This window comes from Boleophthalmus pectinirostris, unplaced genomic scaffold (assembly GCF_026225935.1).
Source record: "Boleophthalmus pectinirostris isolate CB_2022bp ecotype Guang Dong unplaced genomic scaffold, ASM2622593v1 HiC_scaffold_17, whole genome shotgun sequence".
NCBI classification, from domain to species: Eukaryota; Metazoa; Chordata; class Actinopteri; order Gobiiformes; family Gobiidae; genus Boleophthalmus; species Boleophthalmus pectinirostris.
In genome coordinates this window covers 34,141,680-34,161,041 of record NW_026571115.1, presented here as the reverse complement: position 1 = coordinate 34,161,041, position 19,362 = coordinate 34,141,680, and the positions used below count along the sequence as shown (strand labels likewise).

The following is a 19,362-nucleotide window of genomic DNA, read 5'->3' as shown; positions in this document are numbered from 1 at the left end:
TCAAATTTCATGGGGTTTGATCAATAATTAACCGAGATATTGAGAAACAAAATTTTTGGCCCCATTTACCACAATGTTAACAAAAATTTCAAAGTGATCCAGAATCCAGGATTTCTTCCGGATCACCCCCAAAATGAAATCAGTTCTTCCTTTTCACATTTCCAACAAATCCTGAAAATTTCATCAAAATCGGTCCATAACTTTTTGAGTTATGTTGCTAACAGACAAACAAACAAACAGACAAACGCCGGCAAAAACATAACCTCCTTGGCGGAGGTAATTATTTAATTCAGAACAATTAAAAAACATCATGTAAACGTGGCCAATGTGGAGCGTTCCTTTAAATTGTACTTGTTTTAAATACTAAATTGATAGAGGTCAGTCTGTTGAACCCACACTCAACTTTTCCACTAAAACTGTGTCACCTCAATGTAAACAGCACGTCCCAGTACCTGTTTCTCTCGCACGACAGCCTAATATTTGAGTGATTACATGTACACAGGGATCGAAACTCAAACAGATTTCAGTTTTGGAAAAGGTCGACCTGTCTTTCGTTCACTCAGAATGACAGATATTTCTAAAACATCAACGTAACTGTGGGAGAATCATTTCGTCCTGTGAATCCACGTTAAACTAAACCCTACCATCTGTCCTCGGGTCTTATTTGACAAGTGTCGGCTGACAGAAACCGCGCTGTGTAAACTGATTAGCCGTAAGCCGCGTACGCTGACTGGGCGTGTGCAAAACGAACTCTCTCAGCAAAGAAAACTGACATGTGATGATGGTATAGACGCCGCAAACGGAGTGAGTCAGGTTTGACGTCAGACGAGGCTGACGTGAACACACGCTGGCGGAGCCGGTGTGAATGACCCGGAAGAAGATGTTTTTTCCTTGAATTGTGCCGCCTTCTGGACTCAGAGGAGAGCAGAGCAGAGCAGAGGAGAAGAGAGAGGAGTCAGTGCTGGGAAGAGCTGACTCAATCTGACGCTCACGAGAATGTAGGATGTGAAATGTGGTCACGGATCGCCGGGAATGCTAACAGAAGCCATTTTAGGATTGTGGAAGGAAAAACAGACAAGTCTACCACTTTGTGCCTGCTGTGAAAATGTGGGTTTACAATACGAGACAGGATATTGTTCTAATTACATTTTACTGAGGATTATGGAAAAAGTCATTACCACGATTATTCTGGTCAAAACTGAACTCACATTATTCAAACTATTATTTTTTTAGTTACACGATGCATTTATTCAGCATTTCTCTCAAAAAAACCTCCACTTTTATTGATAATTTAGCCAATAATATTAATAATTTAGCTAAAAATAAAGGCTACAAATATGAACCTTTTAGAGCAGTTTTGTGATGTATAAAACATAAAATAAATAAAATAAACTCTGAACATGAAATAAGGCATAGAAAAACATAAATGTATCCAAAATAAACTCAATATCCAGCTGTTCTACAATCTCTACATTTAAGAAAATAAAATAAATATGCTTATTTGTATAAAAATATCCCAAAATATACTTTAAGCTTTGTTTCAACTCAAATATATGAGTTTTGAGATTGTTTGACACACAAATCACAATGAAAATTCAATTAATTGCACAACTTTAGTTACGATAGTTGGAAAAAAAATTATTTGACTTCACAATTATCAACTTTACAGTTATTTACCTTTTATTGACCCTAATAACAGTGAAATCCTCGCTTCACTTTCATTCACACTGTCTCTTAGTGTATGTGACCAGCTTTATTAAATCAAACTTTATTAATGAGAAAGTTATTTATTTGTTTTTAAAGCAACTGTACTCTTTTTGGGCTGTTTGTGCCATCTATCCAGGCACTTTGGCTGACTCTGACCAGCCCATTTAAGATTATTTTAAATTACAAAATAAACCTATCTCATAATATTACCTCATGCATGGACTAAAGCTGCATTGCTTTTATTTTAGAATCAGAATCAGAATTTATTTGTCATTTCAGTTTAAAAATGCACAGAAGCAAAATACTGCACTCAGGTCCAGGTCAACTGCAGCACAGTCTTTAAAACCTGCCCCCGTTTTCTAAAGTGTGTTCCAAGTCAGTGCTGTCTTGTAAGGTGCATTAGGCTGCGTTCAGACTGCAGCCTGAAGTGACCCAAATCCGATTTTTTGGCCTCTATGTGAACTGTATCTGATCTTTTAATGACAGTCTGAATGACACAGATCCGATTTTTTTCACACTTGGACACTTGGATATGTGCTCCTAAAACCGATACATATCTAATCTTTTGACATGCAACTTTAGTCTGAACGGACAGGTCGCATTCATCCCACCTACACGTTATCAACAAGCCACAAACGTCACTATTCTGGGCTGAAGTTGGCAAAAATTGTTAATGAACTCCGTGTCAGTGAAGTGAAGCACATCACCACTCACCACTCTTGGCTCCGTCTCCACATCCACACGTTCCTTTCTACGGACTGTCCCACAAAACGCCACAGCCAAAAACCTCATCCTTCTCCTTCTCAATCTCCTCCTTAAAACAAGTAAGTTGTTCATTTTCTGGCTCCGGTGCGAGAGGAACTTTAAAATCTCCAGGTGCTCAATGCTCGCGTCCATGTTTGGACAACTTCCGTAAACACAGAGCACGCTCGCTGCGGTTGACGTCGTCGTGTCTCCAGTGCACACGCGGGACACTTTCGGGCCGTTTAATGTTCACACTGGAGATCACACACAAGTCGCATTTAATTGGAAATGTGAACGACCTCGTCAAAAACATCGGATTTCACAAAAAAATCTGAATTGAGCGTTAAGCCCTGCAGTCTGAACGTAGCATTAGTGTCTGGGCTTCCTTACCCTGATGTCTCACGGCATCAGGGTAGAAACTCTTCCGTAGTCTGGTGGTCCTGGCCTGTAGATGGCACAATCTTTTAGAGTCCATGCATGAGGTAAAATGATAAAATATGACTCATCCACGCTTCCCATGTTAAAAAAAAGCCCTGAAAACCCATCTCTTTATTAAAAAAACAACTTCCATTAACTGTCTTTTGTTTGTCTCCTCATCTAAAGCATCTTTGAGTATCTTAAAAAGCATTATACAAGTGTCATGTATTATTATTATGGTACTGTAACACTTTTTTGTAGGGCAGCCTCACTTTTTTTATTGCTTAGTCATTACATAAACTCTTACCAGTCTGACCAGCTTGTCAAAACAATGAGATTTACAGCTTTTTATAAAGAAATACAATTAATATTATGCAGAACTAAGTTAAGCGCTTTGGCCCGGCCCTTCACAATATTTTCCGTTTCTCATGTGGCTCCATGGAAAATAAAATTACCCACCCCAGACCTATATTTAATAAAATTCACATGAGCTTTAAGTCAAGTTAGAACTGGAAGTTACCGCGTCATGTTTTGTTTCATTCACACACATTTGAGAAACCCTTTATTACAAGTCTGTCTTCATCTCCAAACCTCAAAATATGCTCTGTTCCACCTCGTGATGTCATGAAATGGTAGTAGTCTTCTAAATATGCAGGATTTGTGTGTTTAAACTAGGGATGGGCATGATTAATCGAATAATTGATAATTGATCATTAAGAATTTCATCGATTACGTTCATTTTAATCGACAAACCGAATGTAGGTTGCTGTGCGTAGCGTGACCAAACAGGGGTCCGTACATGTAGCTCTTTGCACTCAGAAGGAGCGAGACACAAACAGTCGGTCAGTCTGCAACGCAAATGCGTATTTAACGATGACTTGTACAAGAAATTCCACGCTTTCCATTGCGTTCGGGACAAGTGTGAGGCCATGTGCACAGTGTACAAAGCAGCACATATGTTTCGGTGTCCAGTGGGAAAAAGCTTTACCAGGTGAGAGTCGCGCAATGTCGATGACGAGTCCCCACCTCCCTCCCCCCGTACGGTGTCCTGGTTTTGACAAACGCAAATATGGTCACACTAACCTGTATTCCACTGAGTCATGTCTTTTAATCCAACAGAAGTTGACCGCATCAGCGACACAAGAGCTGTAGTTTTATCTTCACTTAGTTTATGCAAATTAGCAATGCGGTTTTAAGTTTCGTTTTTGTGAGAGTTGCGCAAAACTGCGTTAAACAGATTATAATCTCAAACGGATTGATGTGGCTCTAGAGTCGTTACGGTTTATATGTCGTAAAGTTGAATTTATGTATGCAGGTTAGTAGTGCAGATAGTAATAATAATGATGATCATTTTAATATAAACACGTTAATGATTAATCGATAATCGATCCTTAATTCTTCCGACGATCGATTAAGAAAATTTTATCGAATGCCCATCCCTAGTTTAAACGTGTGTGAATGAAACAAAAACACAACTCCAGATGTGTTTGTGGTGAGGAAACAACATAATATAAACCAGAAAATATTACAATTTAGACTGACGTACTCTACTGACTCGACTGATTAAGTTTGACATCTCTAATTCCAACCAAACTATTTTCGGGGGAATAGAATCAACAATTATTTGTCGGTGTGGAAATAATGACAAATAATGACGACTAATGGAGAAATGGATTCATCTGGCATCCCGGTCACGTTACATCACACCACAATGTGTAAGAGCTGTCAAAATCTCAAAACACGTGTGAATTCTGCTTTTTGAAAATGCCTACAAATCCTGTTGTTGATGAAATCGAACCGAATAAACGACCAACTCTATCAAACAGCACCTCCCAGTCATAACATTTACTTTACAAATATGATCTTAGGTTATTTTATTGTAGTGTTGTCAAAGGTAAGGCTGGAAAAGAATTTGTTCAAGGACATGTCTGGACAAGTTACTTAGTGAACTCCTCTTTGTAACACCACTACATCATTTTTATTTATTGCATAACAAAAATTATATAATTATATTAATAAGAAAAAAAAAAAATCAGTGATCCAAATTAAAATAAGACATTGATTTTGCAAATATTTACATTTTAAAAGGATTTCAAATATATATATATATATATTTATTTTGTAAATATTTTTTTTTACCCTTTAATTACATTTTCCAGGTTATTAGATTAAAAAATATGACAAATGAAAGCCTTGTCATGAAGGATTTAAAATGGTTAAACATTATTTATATTGCACTTATTTAAATTCATTGTTATCAAATTTTTCCAGATTATTAGATTAAAAAACTAGTGAAAACCTTGAGATTAAGGAATTCAGATGGTTGAACATTATTTATATTGCCCATTTTTACATTTATTTTATTATATTTTACCAGATTATTTGATTAAAAAAACAAGTGAAAACCTTGATTAAGGATTTCAAATGAATACTTACTAATTATATTGAGGCGGTTTAAATTTTATTCAATTTTATCAGATTATTAGTTAAAAAAAATGAAAACCTTGTGATTAAGGATTTCAAATGGTTAAACGGTATTTACATTGCGAATTTTTACATTTATTTTATTACATTTTACCAGATTATTTGATTAAGAATGACAAAAAATCTTGTGTTTAAGGATTTAAAATGGTTACACCTTATTTATTTTGTGCCTGTTTAAATAATTTTTTTTACATTTTGTTAGATTATTAGATTAAATAACAACTGAAAACATTGTGATTGAAAATGTTTTAAAAATTGCATTACAATCATTACTTATTTGGCACTGATTAAAGGTGCATTGTGTAACTTTTTGGTTGGAGGGTCCATCACCTGCTTGTTTTTGCAGATATGTCATTGCTTTGTCTTAAATGTTCCATAGTATGACTTTAAACAGCTCTACTTTACATTTATTCAATTACAGGTGGTTTTATAACGCAAAAAATACTTAGAAAAACAAAAAAACAGGCATTCTGACTGAGCGGGGTCACCTCTCCACAGATCTGACCTGTAACATGGCCTAGATTGGTTTCCCTGGAGATTGAAAGGTTTAATGCCATACTGTGAAACATTCCAGACAAAGCAATAACATCTCCATGGTGAAAAACATTTAGACTCTCCACCAGAAAAGTTAAAAGTTTAAAAAAAAAAAGAAAGTAAAACGCGCTAAATATTTTCCCGAGCTTGTTCGTTCATTAGTAAACAATTCCAAAAATCCCGCTTGTACATTTCTCGCATGCCCGTCCTCCGCGTGTGAGTCGTAAGCGTTAAGACAAAAGCTCTCAGTGTGCGCGCGCATGGAAACACCGTGTACTCTGAAGCCCGCAGTGCACCGAGGATAAGCCCAAACATGTACGCGCCCCGGCAAGCCCGCCTCTGATAAACAACCGCATGTACACACACACCCACCCTGCCCCCAGCCCCCACTGCGCCGGCGGGGGGCCTTTCACCAACACCAAATCTGCACCGCGCACAGGACACATTCTCCTCTATTCTGTTCTGTTCTGTTCGACCGCCGCTACCACCACGAGGAACTTCACCCAACCCCGACCGACCCAGATCCTGCCCCCACGCGATCAATACACCATCCCGTCATCGACAAAGCGAACGAACATATGGATATTTTTATTTATTTGACGCTAAATACCTCTGTGTAGCTGTTTTATGTCACACTTTTCACTTTTAATGTCAATTTTATGGTGATTATTCATGTTCTGATCTGTTTGTGTGTGGGATTTTAATGTCTTTTTTATTTTGTAAAGCACTTTGAATGATTTTGTGTATGAATTCTACTACACAAATAATAAAATTGCCTTGCCCTTAATGATACAACCATTTAAAAATATGTTTACCTGCTTTGCCAGTGGCGTAACGTAGTTTCAATATTATCGTTTTATCTCGACTATTAACTAAACGCATGCTTTTCAACATTTTCTTTAACGTTACCTTTTATTTTGACGATCGTAAGCGATAAATTTTGTGCCGCCTTTGTCATTAGTATTAGTTTGTACGACCATAAACGAAAACTAAAAAAAAAAAAATCCTCACTCAATCCCAACTGGCCCAGATCCTGCCCCACGCGATCAATACACCATCCCGTCATCCACAAAGCAGACGAACATATGGATATTTTTATTTATTTGACGCAAAACGCTTCGGTGTAGCTGTTTTATGCCACACTTTTCTCTTCTAATGTCAATTTTATGGTGATTATTTATGTTCTGATCTGTTTGTGTGCGTGATTTTAATGTCTTTCTTATTTTTTAAAGCACTTTGAATTATTTTGTGTACGGACTGCGCTATACAAATAAACTTGTCTCGCCCTTAATGATACAGAACATTTAAAAATATGTTTACCTGCTTTGTCAGTGGCTTAAAGTAGTTTCAATATTATCGTTTATCTCGACTATTAACTAAACGATACATTTTGTGCCTTTTTTGTCATTAGTATTAGTTTGTACGACCATAAACTAAAAACTTTTTCACTTTTTTATTCTCATTGTGGCTTATTTCGCGAAATCATAAATTATAGACTTTTGTGCCTTCGTTATTAACATTTGTATTAGTTTATATGACCATAAACGGGTAAAAAACTAAACAAAATTGGCATCTTTAAACTAAAAAATAAAGTGATTGTATTTCTGTTCGAGGACTTAGTTTATGGAACAACCTGAGTGATTTTAAAAAGTCTTTACACTCTTTTTTTAAAGGCTTCTACAGTGTGAAAGTGCTATGTTTTGAAAGATTTAGAGCTCTGGAATTAATGAATTATGCGTTAAATTGTATTTTGTCTCGCAGGTGAAATTGTAAACACAAACTCACTGTTCAGATGCTGCTTTTCTTTCTTGGAATTCTGTTTTTGCTTAATAGAGTTTAGCACTTTTTACTTCAGCCTAAACACTTTCGGTCATGATCCGTGGGGTTGTAGTCTGTTTTGTTTTGTGTTTTGTTTTGTAGTGCTGCAAATTGACCGAATAAACTACTACTATTGTTTATCTTAGTCTCTGTAGCGACGTATCATGCTTCGAAATTTGGCCTAATTGTTAAAGAATAGCTACAGGATCGATGTGGGTGTAGTAAAAGCTCGTCTCGTTCATGTTTTAATTATTTTATACTGATTTGTTACCTCCTTCTGTTCAATGGGGTCACGCTGGGCAGAACAATGGCAGACGGATGAACCGAGTCTGATTAGAAATAGTAGGTCGTTTAGAGATTAGGCCAAATTTTGAAGCTACAGAGACGTACCGAGATAAAAGATAATATGGAAACTACTTTATGACACTGACACAAAGTATGTACTGTATCATTAAGGGCAAGGCAAGTTTATTTGTTACAATTCGTAGACTTTGACAAATTTTATTTATCCACAAGGGAAATTATTTGGACACAGCAGCTCACACATCACAAAATATAATAATAAATAATAATAATAATATAATAAATTCTGAATAAGTAGCAAAAAAGAGCAAGAGACATGTGTCAAATAAGGCTTAATCATATAAATGTACATGTACAAGTCAAAATAAAATGGAAAAAGCAGTAATAAAAAACACACAAAGTAACTCGAAGTGCTTTACAGAATAATAAAGACATTAAAATCACAATATAAACAGATAAGAACTTACATAATCATTATAAACTAAACATTAAAAGACATGAAATAAAAACCTTTCAGTGATACGCACAGCTACACAGAAGGATTTTGAGCTCAGATTCAAACATGGTAGAGGCCATAAGCGGCAAAAAATTAATAAAAATAGGCATTGGAGTCACTTATTCAATCCTCTAAATTTCAAATCTTATTGTATTACATACAAATGGCAAGAATCTCCACATATTTGTGAAGAAAATGTACATGTGATAAATATTCAGCCCCAAAATATATCGTTACAGCTTTCATATATGGAACGATAAGTCGATATTCTAATTGTGACAGACCGAATAGAAATCGACGATATATTGAGTCAATATTTGCACTTTTAAAAAATCTGCTGTGAGCCTTAAAGGGCCCATCTCATGAAAAATCTATTTTTCAGAGCTTTCTACCTTCTAAGAGTGATGTGTGGGCCTTGTATATGTCACCGAAGTGTTTTTTTAGATTGATTTGGTGTTTTTTTAACAAATTGCAGCGTATTTCTGCCACGCTCCCACGTGACAACGAACTACAGCTGCTACAACGATGACGCGGCAGATACACCTATGACGCGTTTGACGTAGCAGAAAGTGCTTCGCACCTTTGCACCCGCCCTCTGCCCCGCCTCCACTCACTCTACTAGTGTTTATTAATACTTTACTGATCAGTAATGTTCAGCTGATGTGGACGCGGTGCTTGAGCTTCGTGCTCCTCAAAGTCCTCATCCGATTCCGGGTCCAACACATGCGGCTGAATGCACTGTATCGCTATGATGAATAAAAGTTTATTCCTGCCACTATCAGGGTGCACGCCTGTCTCCCCCTCCCTCCCTGAGATGGGCGGAGGAAGGGCGGCTCACTCGGAGCCTATGTCACGTTTGGAGGGCGGAGCCTGTGCTTTCTCAGGACGGGCGGGGGGATGAGCAATAGTCGGTCTTTCATAGTTCCTGGTCTGTGACTGACTCCAAGAAATCAGTAAGATTTCATAACTATTGTGTAATGGATGTTCCAAAACCCAAATTGTGCTTGTACATGTGCAGAAGATACAATGTGAAGAGTTTTTTTGCAGCAGATGGGCACTTAAAATCTCCAACAGAGGTCGATATTTAGTTTGGGATGACCAGCTGTCTAAAGAATATGTATAAAGCTTTATTTTGAACACTTCACTACTAAGATCACACTGCACAAAATGCGTTTATGGATAAATTTGTACTAAATTGGGGTAAATAATCCAAATCTGCCCTACATATCAGACCAAAAACATCGTTGGAGCGTATCGGTCATCAGTCGCTCTTGATTTTTAACAATCGTATCTGCACTGGTCATGAAAAAACCCGTATCCGCCGATCTCTGGTCACGTCCCATTTAGAAAATAAACACTGGCAAGAAAACATTCAAAATATTATTGGCTAGAGCTGCATGCGTCGCAAAAATATTTATATTATTTTACTAGCTGAAGCAGTAACCAGTAAAAGAAGAAAATAAACAAATTACACAAAGTTAAATCGACAAAATGTGCCAAAAAGTGTATTATTGTGATACAAAAGTAGTACCTATAGTTTTCAAATCTTGCACTCTTGAAAATCTGTATAGGTTGCCGTGCATTTTCCTGCGTTTAGGCCATCAGAATAGGCACATACACGTTCTGTCTGAGCTGTGGTTGTAGGGAATAGTTGAGGGGTGAATAATGGGCAGATTATGCAAGACTTGGCACGGGATACACAATGGATTAGATCAAATTACAGTTGGAGGTAAGGCGAGTTTACCCAGGAGCACTTTTACGGATCTGACAATGAGACAATCCATACGTAAAGATTCAGATTTTCTATGGTCAACAGATCCAGAAAGCCAACGGGAAATATTTGGGTGGGTGACGAGAACAATGCAAGTCTCAAAAAATGTTTGGGGGAGTTTACCTCTCTCGGAAGGACAAATGTGAGTGCACTTTTGTGGGGAAGATGGCCAATGTGGTCTCAAGCAGAAAGCACTCAGAAAATGTTCCATTTCACCAAAAAATATACATGTTCATAAATTCACCGTAGTGTTGTGGCAGAAAAAATACATCGAAAAATACGGTAAATATGTATTTTTTTTACTATAAGGCACACTTAAAATCCTTTTAATTTTCTCAAAAGTCGACAGTGCGCCTTATAATCCGATACACCTTTTGTATTAATTCTGGTGGTGCTTACTGACCTCGAACAGATTTTATGTGGTACACGGCGCTCAAATATTTGTCCAAACGTTTTAGTACAACTTTGGTAAACTACGAAGCCGTACTGCTTGATGGATTGTCGGAGCATTACGGCTACTGTAGTCAGGAGGCTCGCGGAGTAAGTGAGTTGTGTCCTTTTGTCCGACGGAAGCTGAACCGCATCAGCGCACAAGGAGCGAGCAGTTTTTTTTCCGTGCTTATTGTTTATTCAAATTAACCATGCGGTTTTAACTTTCGTTTCTGTAAAATGTAAACAAATGTGCGCAAAGCTACATTAAACACATTATTACTCCCCACCCACACACACACACACACACACACACACACACACACACACAAACACAGGAAAGACCTCCCTCCAGGCAAGTACAAAACTCCTACAGGTCAGATATCAAAGGTAACTTCACTTTACACTGAAGTTAACCATTAGATTTACTTCAATAACCTAAGTCTCCTTTACATTAAAGTGCTTAACGTAAACTAAACACTGAAACATCTAAGTCAAATATACAAAACCCGTAAAACAAAACAAACTCAAACCAATTCTCATCAACACTCCTCATGGTCTGGCCCAAAAATAAATATATTTAAAGTAACTTGAGCTTGTCGTGATTAACTTAAAGGAACTAAACAAAGACTAAATAAAACAAACCCAGGATAGTTAAGAGAAATTAACAAATATGAAATTAATTTAAGGTGATTATACAGGGACTAGGACTGTGTATCGTTAAGAAGTTTCCAATACGATACAGACTTCGATACACAGGCCATGATAAAATACATATCTCAATAGAATGTACTTTCGATCAAATACGATATATTTAAAAGCGATTCGATACAGTTCAATAAAAAATAAAGGCTAAATCATGGCTGTGGTACTAAACATCTTTGTTGAACCACTTCTTGTGCAACATTAATATAAAAAAATTCCCAATTTACTCATCAAAACAGTGAAAATGTCAAATGTGTCACATAAACGAGTTTCCTTCCTCTAAATAAGAAACAAAACTGTAGCGCGGTAACAATAATTTTGTAAAATACACAAAAACAAACACTCTTGACGATATATCGATACAACAGCCCATGATATCGAAACTGTATCATCACATTAAACAATACGATATACTGATATTTTGATATTTTTGCACACCTCTAACAGGGACAAATGCTCTCTTTGTCATAACATTTTTATTCAATTTTATTTTTGTCTTAAATTCTCAATTAAAACCACACAACCTGATCATTGACCATTAGAAAACCCTGAATTTCACAGTCCTTTTTGATATGCAATGATTCTGGAGAATGTCTGCGTGTTTCTCGCAGCACTAAACTAGAATTTTTACTTGATCATATCTGTGCATCCTCAAATTATCAGATAGAACTTAGTTGACGTCTCAGCGGAAAAATCACTCGTCATAGCTCCTCTTACGATAAGGCTAAATAAGATAAATAAAAACAACAATAAGTAAATAGCATTTTCTATCCAAATGTTCTCGAGGTTCTTTGTCTGCTCCATCAGATCAGTGTCATTTAAGATAGATTGGGTCCAGAGGTGCATGGCGGCCTGCCCCGAGCCACGCCACACCCTCCTGCTCCAGCCCGCATGACCTCATCCAGAGGCAAATCAATAAGTGCCCCCTCCCTCCCTTTCTCCCTCCCTCCCTTTCTCCCTCCCTCTATCCCTCTCTCCCTGCCTTCCCTGACCAGATGGGATTACGTAAGGCCGTGTCCAGTGTCGGTTTGCACAAGGAGCTGCTGGACCTTCTCACCATATTTAGGAAAAAAAAAAACAGCCCAAGTCTCTAGGACTCGTGAGTTAGCAGCAAAGAAGTATTAATGTGGTAACTAGGACGCTGAATTTGCACGTGGGCAAAAAGGAAGGTCTTGTTTTCGCGATTGGGAGCGTGACTGAACTGATTCTGTTGCGATTCAGAACAGGTTTAACCTACAGAAGTGGCGGTTTTAGTAAAAAGGAGGTTATTTTTTTTGTTCGCAGAAATTGTGGTACTTAAAGGTTGCATGGAGGATTTTTTTTTTTGTCTCAAATTGTCAATGAAAGTTCAAAATTGTGTTATAAAAATGCAGCAGCCTTGTAATTATTATAAAAAAAGATGAATAAATAAATATAAAAATAAATATGATTAAAAAATAAATCAATAAATAAATAAAAAAAGAGAGAGAGAATGAAAATCCATCAACTGCACAGCAAAAAGTGAAGTGTTAAAATCTGCTCTAAGAATCAATTTTAACATTTTCTCAGCGTTTATAGGAGTCCAATCTGTTCAAGAGTTAATTTAACATTTTTGGAAATGTTAATTAAGTGACACTGGACCAAAATTCCTGTTTAACCCCAAAATCAAGAGTTATATTAACGTTTTGAGAGTAAACAGATAACACTTTGTATGGTTATCTTGATTTAACTAAACTACTCACAGAGGTGTTTTATTTTTACAGTTTATTTTACTTAATTTAACATTTTGGAGAGTAGTAACTACACACCGTAAAGTGTAAATTAAGGTACACTGTAAAAAAAAACAACAACACACACATTCAGTGTTTGTAAAGCCTTTATTTTCTTTAAAACATTGTAAAAGATGAAATTATGTTCAAAACTGGTTCAAACTGGTCTTCTCTCTTGGGAGTTTGAAGTGGTGGGTGGAAGTTGCCAAATTAACTTCAACCATATCAACTCTGGAACTCGACTTGAACCCCCCATTTAACTTTCAAATACTCATAGTAACTCTTTGTGTGTTAAAAACAACTCTGAAATATTTTACCCAGAAGTTTTAGCCGTCCAGTTTTTGTGTGTGTAGACGTGATGGGGCTAAACATTAACCAGTAGATAACGAGGCTTCTTCTTTTATTAACTAGCATGCTAACGGGTCACCAACGTTACTTCTTAATTTGTGGACGATAAAAGCACGTTATAATTACAAACAGACAGCACACAGTGTCTCATTTGGAGCTGCTTTTACAAAATATCACTTTACTGATATCACTCATTACATCAGTACATGAAAAGAAAAGAGGTATTGTCCCTTTAAGATGTGTCCGTCTTTACACGATCATGTAGACCAGACATGTCAAACTCAAGCCCGGGGGCCAAATTTGGGCCGTGATACAATTATATCTGGCCCATGAGATCACATCAAATCTGTATTAGAGCTGCCCCACGGCTACAGATGGACTATAGAGACATAATTTATTTAAAATGTTGTTATTATTTTATATTCTGCTTGTTCTGGATTCAATGTTTAAGCAAAACTATGAAACATTTATTTTGATAAGAAATGGTTTAACATTACATATCTCGAACAAAGAGAAAACTTTTTCAAATTTTTCAATAAATATTTTGTTTGGTCCATGACTTAGTCCCAGTTTTTAATTTTGGCCCAATTTGAGTTTGACACCCCTGATGTAAAATATCCAAGAAAATGCATTTTATTTTTTACATCAAGTTGAAACTGGATTTGTGAACGTAACTCCATTTTAACTTCAGTTTTTGTCAGCTCATCTCTAATTAGCGATGCCCTGAAACTCATTATTGGTAGAAGTCGGCGCTACAACATGCAGCCACATCTGTTATGTAATTAGAATAATTTGACTTTTGTCTCGGCTCTGTTTTGACATGTGTTTTGACTTGTGTTTTGACATGTGTCTTGACGTGATGTTTGTTTGTTTTTTTTGTGCGCTCAGGTACGGACATCTCGGTGGGAGAGGAGGTGGCCATCAAGTTGGAATGTGTGAAGACAAAGCACCCCCAGCTCCACATAGAGAGCAAGATCTACAAGATGATGCAGGGCGGAGGTACGCGGCACAGGGAGAACACTACACGCACAAAATACTCCCTTAAGTAGCACTTTAAACAACACGATTGGACCGGAGGGGGTGGGGACTTCAGATGGAGTCACTGCGGGAGTTTAGAGGTAGCGTGCGGTGGACTGCAGGCTCGCTTTGCTCATGGGCACGTGTGCTGGAGTCTGTTAAAGCTAGCAGAGGATAGCAAGCCTCTGCACGTAGCCTCTGAACATGTAACTACAGCTTTGCTTTGTGGAGGAATAAAAAGGGATCATCAGGTCTAATCTCTAACCAGAAAAATGCACAACTGCCACACAAATGCATCACTCACTTCGGCTACGTTCTGAAGTGACCCCAATCTGATTTTTTCGCCCCTATGTTCATGTATCTGTATTTTAATGTCAGTCTGAACAACACATATCAGATTTTTTTCGAATTTGACCCAGGCCACTTGGATATGTGCTCCTAGAACCGATACATATCCGATCTTTTGACACGCGACTTCAGTCTGAACAGTCAAGGCGCATTCATCCACCTACACGTCATCAGCAAATGTGCACAAACGTTCTTCTCATCAGACAAAAATTGTGTCTGAACTCCGTGTCAGTGAAGCACATCACAGTCTCATCACTCTTGGCCGCGACTCTGGTCCCACACGTTCCTCTCTGTCGCAATAACCGCAAAAATGAATCACCGCGATACTAAGAGACCCACAGTGATCACCGCGCGAGACCAACGTGACCCGACCGAGTCCTGCACGGGTCCATTTTTAGAGACCTGCACCCGCCCGGACCCGTTAACGTTCCACCCGTTACCACCCGTGACTGTGATAACCCAGGACTAACGCAGGACTAACGCAGGACTAACGCAGGACTAACGCAGGACTAACGCAGGACTAACGCAGGACTAAGGTGTGCCCGCGAAGACCGCCGTAGCAGCTCCGCACCGCAGGGAGGTAAACGCAGCAGTCACCCGATTGCGCTTTACAGACGCGTGCTCGTGCTAGGGGCTCTCTCTCTTAAGTACGCGGGTCCCTGACCTGGCGCAGGACCCTGACCCCGACCTGGCGCAGGACCCTGACCCCGACCTGGCGCAGGACCCTGACCCCGACCTGGCGCAGGACCCTGACCCCGACCTGGCGCAGGACCCTGACCCCGACCTGGCGCAGGACCCTGACCCCGACCTGGCGCAGGACCCTGACCCGACCTGGCGCAGGACTCTGACCCGACCTGACGCAGGACTCTGACCCGACCTGACGCAGGACTCTGACCTGAGCTGCCACAGTGAGACCTGGAGAGATGCAGCGACACTTGCTCCAAAACCAAATGTTACTTCTCCCACACGACACACGATATATCCACACGACAACCAAAGTACATGTGCATCTGCGAAACAAGCGCATCATCGGAGAGAGTTTTCAGAGACGCTGGAAATATTATAAGTCCGGGAGATGAGGGGTGGAGGAGGGAGTGGGATATCCCCGCATACCACGGTGTTGAGCCGCTATACCACACCGCAGGAGACATTCCCTAAATGCGACAGCCTTATTTCTATGGACGTTGCTGCCGCCGCCCCATAAAACACTATGGCCAAAAACCTCGTCCTTCTCCTTCTTAATCTCCTCCTTAAAACAAATAAACTGTTCATGTTCTGGCTCTGGTAAAACAGCAGCTTTAAAATCTCCAGGTGTGTCCACGTTTAGGCGATTTCCGTAAACACTGAGCACACTCGCTGCGTGTGACAATGTTAATGTTCAGGCCGAAGATCACAAACAAGTCGCGTTTAACTGGAAATGTGAACGACCTCACACAAAAAATATCAGATTTCACAAAAAAATCCGAATTGAGCGTTAAGCCCTGCAGTCTGAACGTAGCCTTAGACACTTTTAATGCCACACTGCAGAACATTCCAGGCGAAGTTTTAGGCTGGAGGTGAGGCTGGAGGTGTGTGTGGGTGTGTGTGCGTGAGGCAGATTCCTGTTGTCCTTTGTTCTTCCACACACAAATATTGACTGATGTGTTTTGCATATTATCAGCCCGAGCTCGTGTTTACAGTCTCCTTAATCAAACAGTGATCATGTGTCGTACTCTGGGTTTGAGTCCACTCTCTGGCCTCCACGGGGTTCCTACAGTCATGGGAATCCTGGAAAAGTCATGGAAATTAAAAAAATGTCTTGGAGATTTGTAAATTCAATGAAAGTTTTAGGAAAGTCATGGAATTTTAGTGTCTCTTTCACACAACTACGGCGTTCTGTTAAGTTCTCATGAGGCTATTATGGTTATTTCCGAACGTATGCACCTTTTTATTTAAAAGAGATGACAATAAAAGCACTGATAGTATTTTGAATGTTAAAAAACTATAATACCAAATAGAAATGTAACGATATCCAAGTCTCACGATAAGATATCATCACGGTATGAACCTCGCTGTACGATATTTATTGTGATATTTTGTGGAGCCTAACAAAACTGTTAATATGCTACTTTTTCCTCTTAAAATGCCTTGATAACACTTAATCCAAAGAACTAAGACTTAAAAGTGTTATTTATTACTTATTTTTATTTTTTTCTTGTAGTCTGCACTGAAATGGAGCAAAGGATCATGGTCTATGTAGTTCCTCTGTTTTTTTTGTTTTTCTTTAGCTTTTACTGCGCCATAACTCTTAATTTAAGCAAAGAGACTTGTAATTCGATATATTTTGTGATATTGTCCACTAGGGGTGTGCAAAAATATCATAATATCGATATATCGTATCGTTTAATGTAATGATACAGTATCGATATCGCGGGCTACTGTATCGATATATCACCAAGAGTATTTTTACATGGTTTACTAAATTATTTTGTGACAGAGCTACAGTTTTGTTGCTTGTGGAGTGAAAGGAAGCTCATTTATGCGACACATTTGACATTTTGACACCGTTTTGGGGATTCAAATGTTTGTGTTTCATATGAACTTTGCACAAGAAGAAGTGGTTTAACAAAGACTTTTAGTATCACAGCCATGATTTAACCTTTATTTTTTACTGAACTGTATCGAATCAATTTGAAATACATCATATCGAATCGAAAGTGCACTGTATCGAGATATGTATCGTATCGTGGCTCATGTATCGAGGTATGTATCGTATCGGCAACTTCTTAATGATACCCAGCCCTATTGTCCACGATATTATTGCGAGAACTTTGACGATACGATATCATGATATTTCTGTTATTGTTACACCCCTAATCCCAAACCATAAGGTGAGTGAAAAGAGGTAACATTTCATATTTAGCTCTAAAAGTCTGATCAATTCTACAGATGTAGGTGCCGTAAAGTCACGGAGAATTCACTTTATGTCAGGAAAAATCATGGAAAAGTTTTAAAATTTTGTCAATGAGAAAAAGATTGGGAACCCTGAAATACTGACTGTTGTATTTTGCATATTATCAGCCCGAGCTCGTGTTTACAGTCGCGTTAATCAAACCGTGATCGTGTGTCAGACCCTGGGCTCGTGTCCACTCTCTGGCCTCCTCCTCGCGAGTGCCTTCTGCTCCGTGCCTTGTGGATGGTGACAAATACCTGCTCAATTAAAGCTGCGTGAGTGAGTGACAGCAGGAGTGCGCAGTATGTGCTCGGCTCACACTGCTGCTGCTGCTGAACACCGGCTCAATCTGCGCTCTGTCACACATCCTGCTGACAACTACAGCTGGACGTGTTCAGTTCCTTAATCGATTAAAGTTTCGCAAACCATCTGAGGCCAGGGACTCCCCATCAGTCTCCACAATATAATTCAGAACTTTAAACCTTGTTTTTTAATCACATTTGGGTGAAAGGTGCTCCATCAAAGACTGTATGTTTGGAGTTGTAAGTAAAAGCTGTAATAAAATGGTACGTACAATTTTTGGGGGGGTTCAGCCATAGCACATGCCCCAGGGACTCATTTTAATTAATGATTATTTTATTGATAATTAAAGCTACGTAGTATTGTGAGAAAAAAAATCTAAAGTTGATTTGCAATATGTTTAAAAAGTGTGATTCTGAGTTTTTTCTATTTCTAATGCAAACACATGAAAAACAGAACTAGTTTTGCAGTGGTCTAAACTTATTCCTCACTAAAATCCTAATTATTCACCACAATGAGTTTATAAACGCCTTTCACAAAGCCAGAGCACACTCATTTTAATTAATGATTATTTTATTGATATTTAAAGCGACACAGTGTTGTGAAGAAAAAATCAAAAGTTGACTTGCAATATATGTTAAAGTATGATTCTGAGTTTTTTATGTACAGTCACAGTGAGTTTATGAGCGCCTTTCTATTTCTAATGCAAAGACGCTGTACATTTGTACAGTCTAAAAACACGAAAAACAGAACTAGTTTTGCAGTGGTCTAAATTTATTCCTCACTAAAATCCTAATTATTCACCACAATGAGTTTATAAATGCCTCTCACAAAGCCAGAGTGCACTCATTTTAATGAATGATTATTTTATTGATATTTAAAGCTACGCAGTATTGTTGAGAAAGAAATCGAAAGTTGATTTGCAATAGATGTTTAAAAGTATGATTCTGAGTTTATAAGTGCCTTTCACAAAGCCAGAGGGCACTAAATCACTCATTTTAATTACTGATTATTTTATTGATATTTAAAGATATTCAGTATTGTGAAGAAAAAATCAAAAGTTGACTTGCGATATATGTTAAAAAAAAAAGTATGATTCAGAGTTTTTTTTCTGTTTCTCATGCAAAAGCGCTGTGTATTTTTACAGTCTAAAAAACATGAAAAACAGAACTTGTCTAAACTTACTCCTAACTTTCCGCCACACTCTTAAATCCTAATTTAAAAACACGAAAAACAGAACTAGTTTTGCAGTGGTCTAAAT

At 38.2% G+C, this 19,362-nt stretch overlaps 1 protein-coding gene across 3 annotated transcripts in view; it reads left to right on the top strand.

The window, feature by feature from the left end:
* Positions 1-19,362, top strand: part of csnk1da (casein kinase 1, delta a) — a 50,000-nt gene that overhangs the window by 12,795 nt on the left and 17,843 nt on the right. For all 3 annotated transcript variants that reach the window (XR_008632042.1, XR_008632043.1, XM_020927383.2), the window contains exon 2: positions 14,393-14,503. Coding sequence is in view for 1 of the 3 variants with exons in the window: in XM_020927383.2 (XP_020783042.2) it covers positions 14,393-14,503 (111 nt within the window). In the remaining 2 variants the exon portion in view is untranslated. The remainder of the gene's footprint in view (positions 1-14,392; positions 14,504-19,362) is intronic.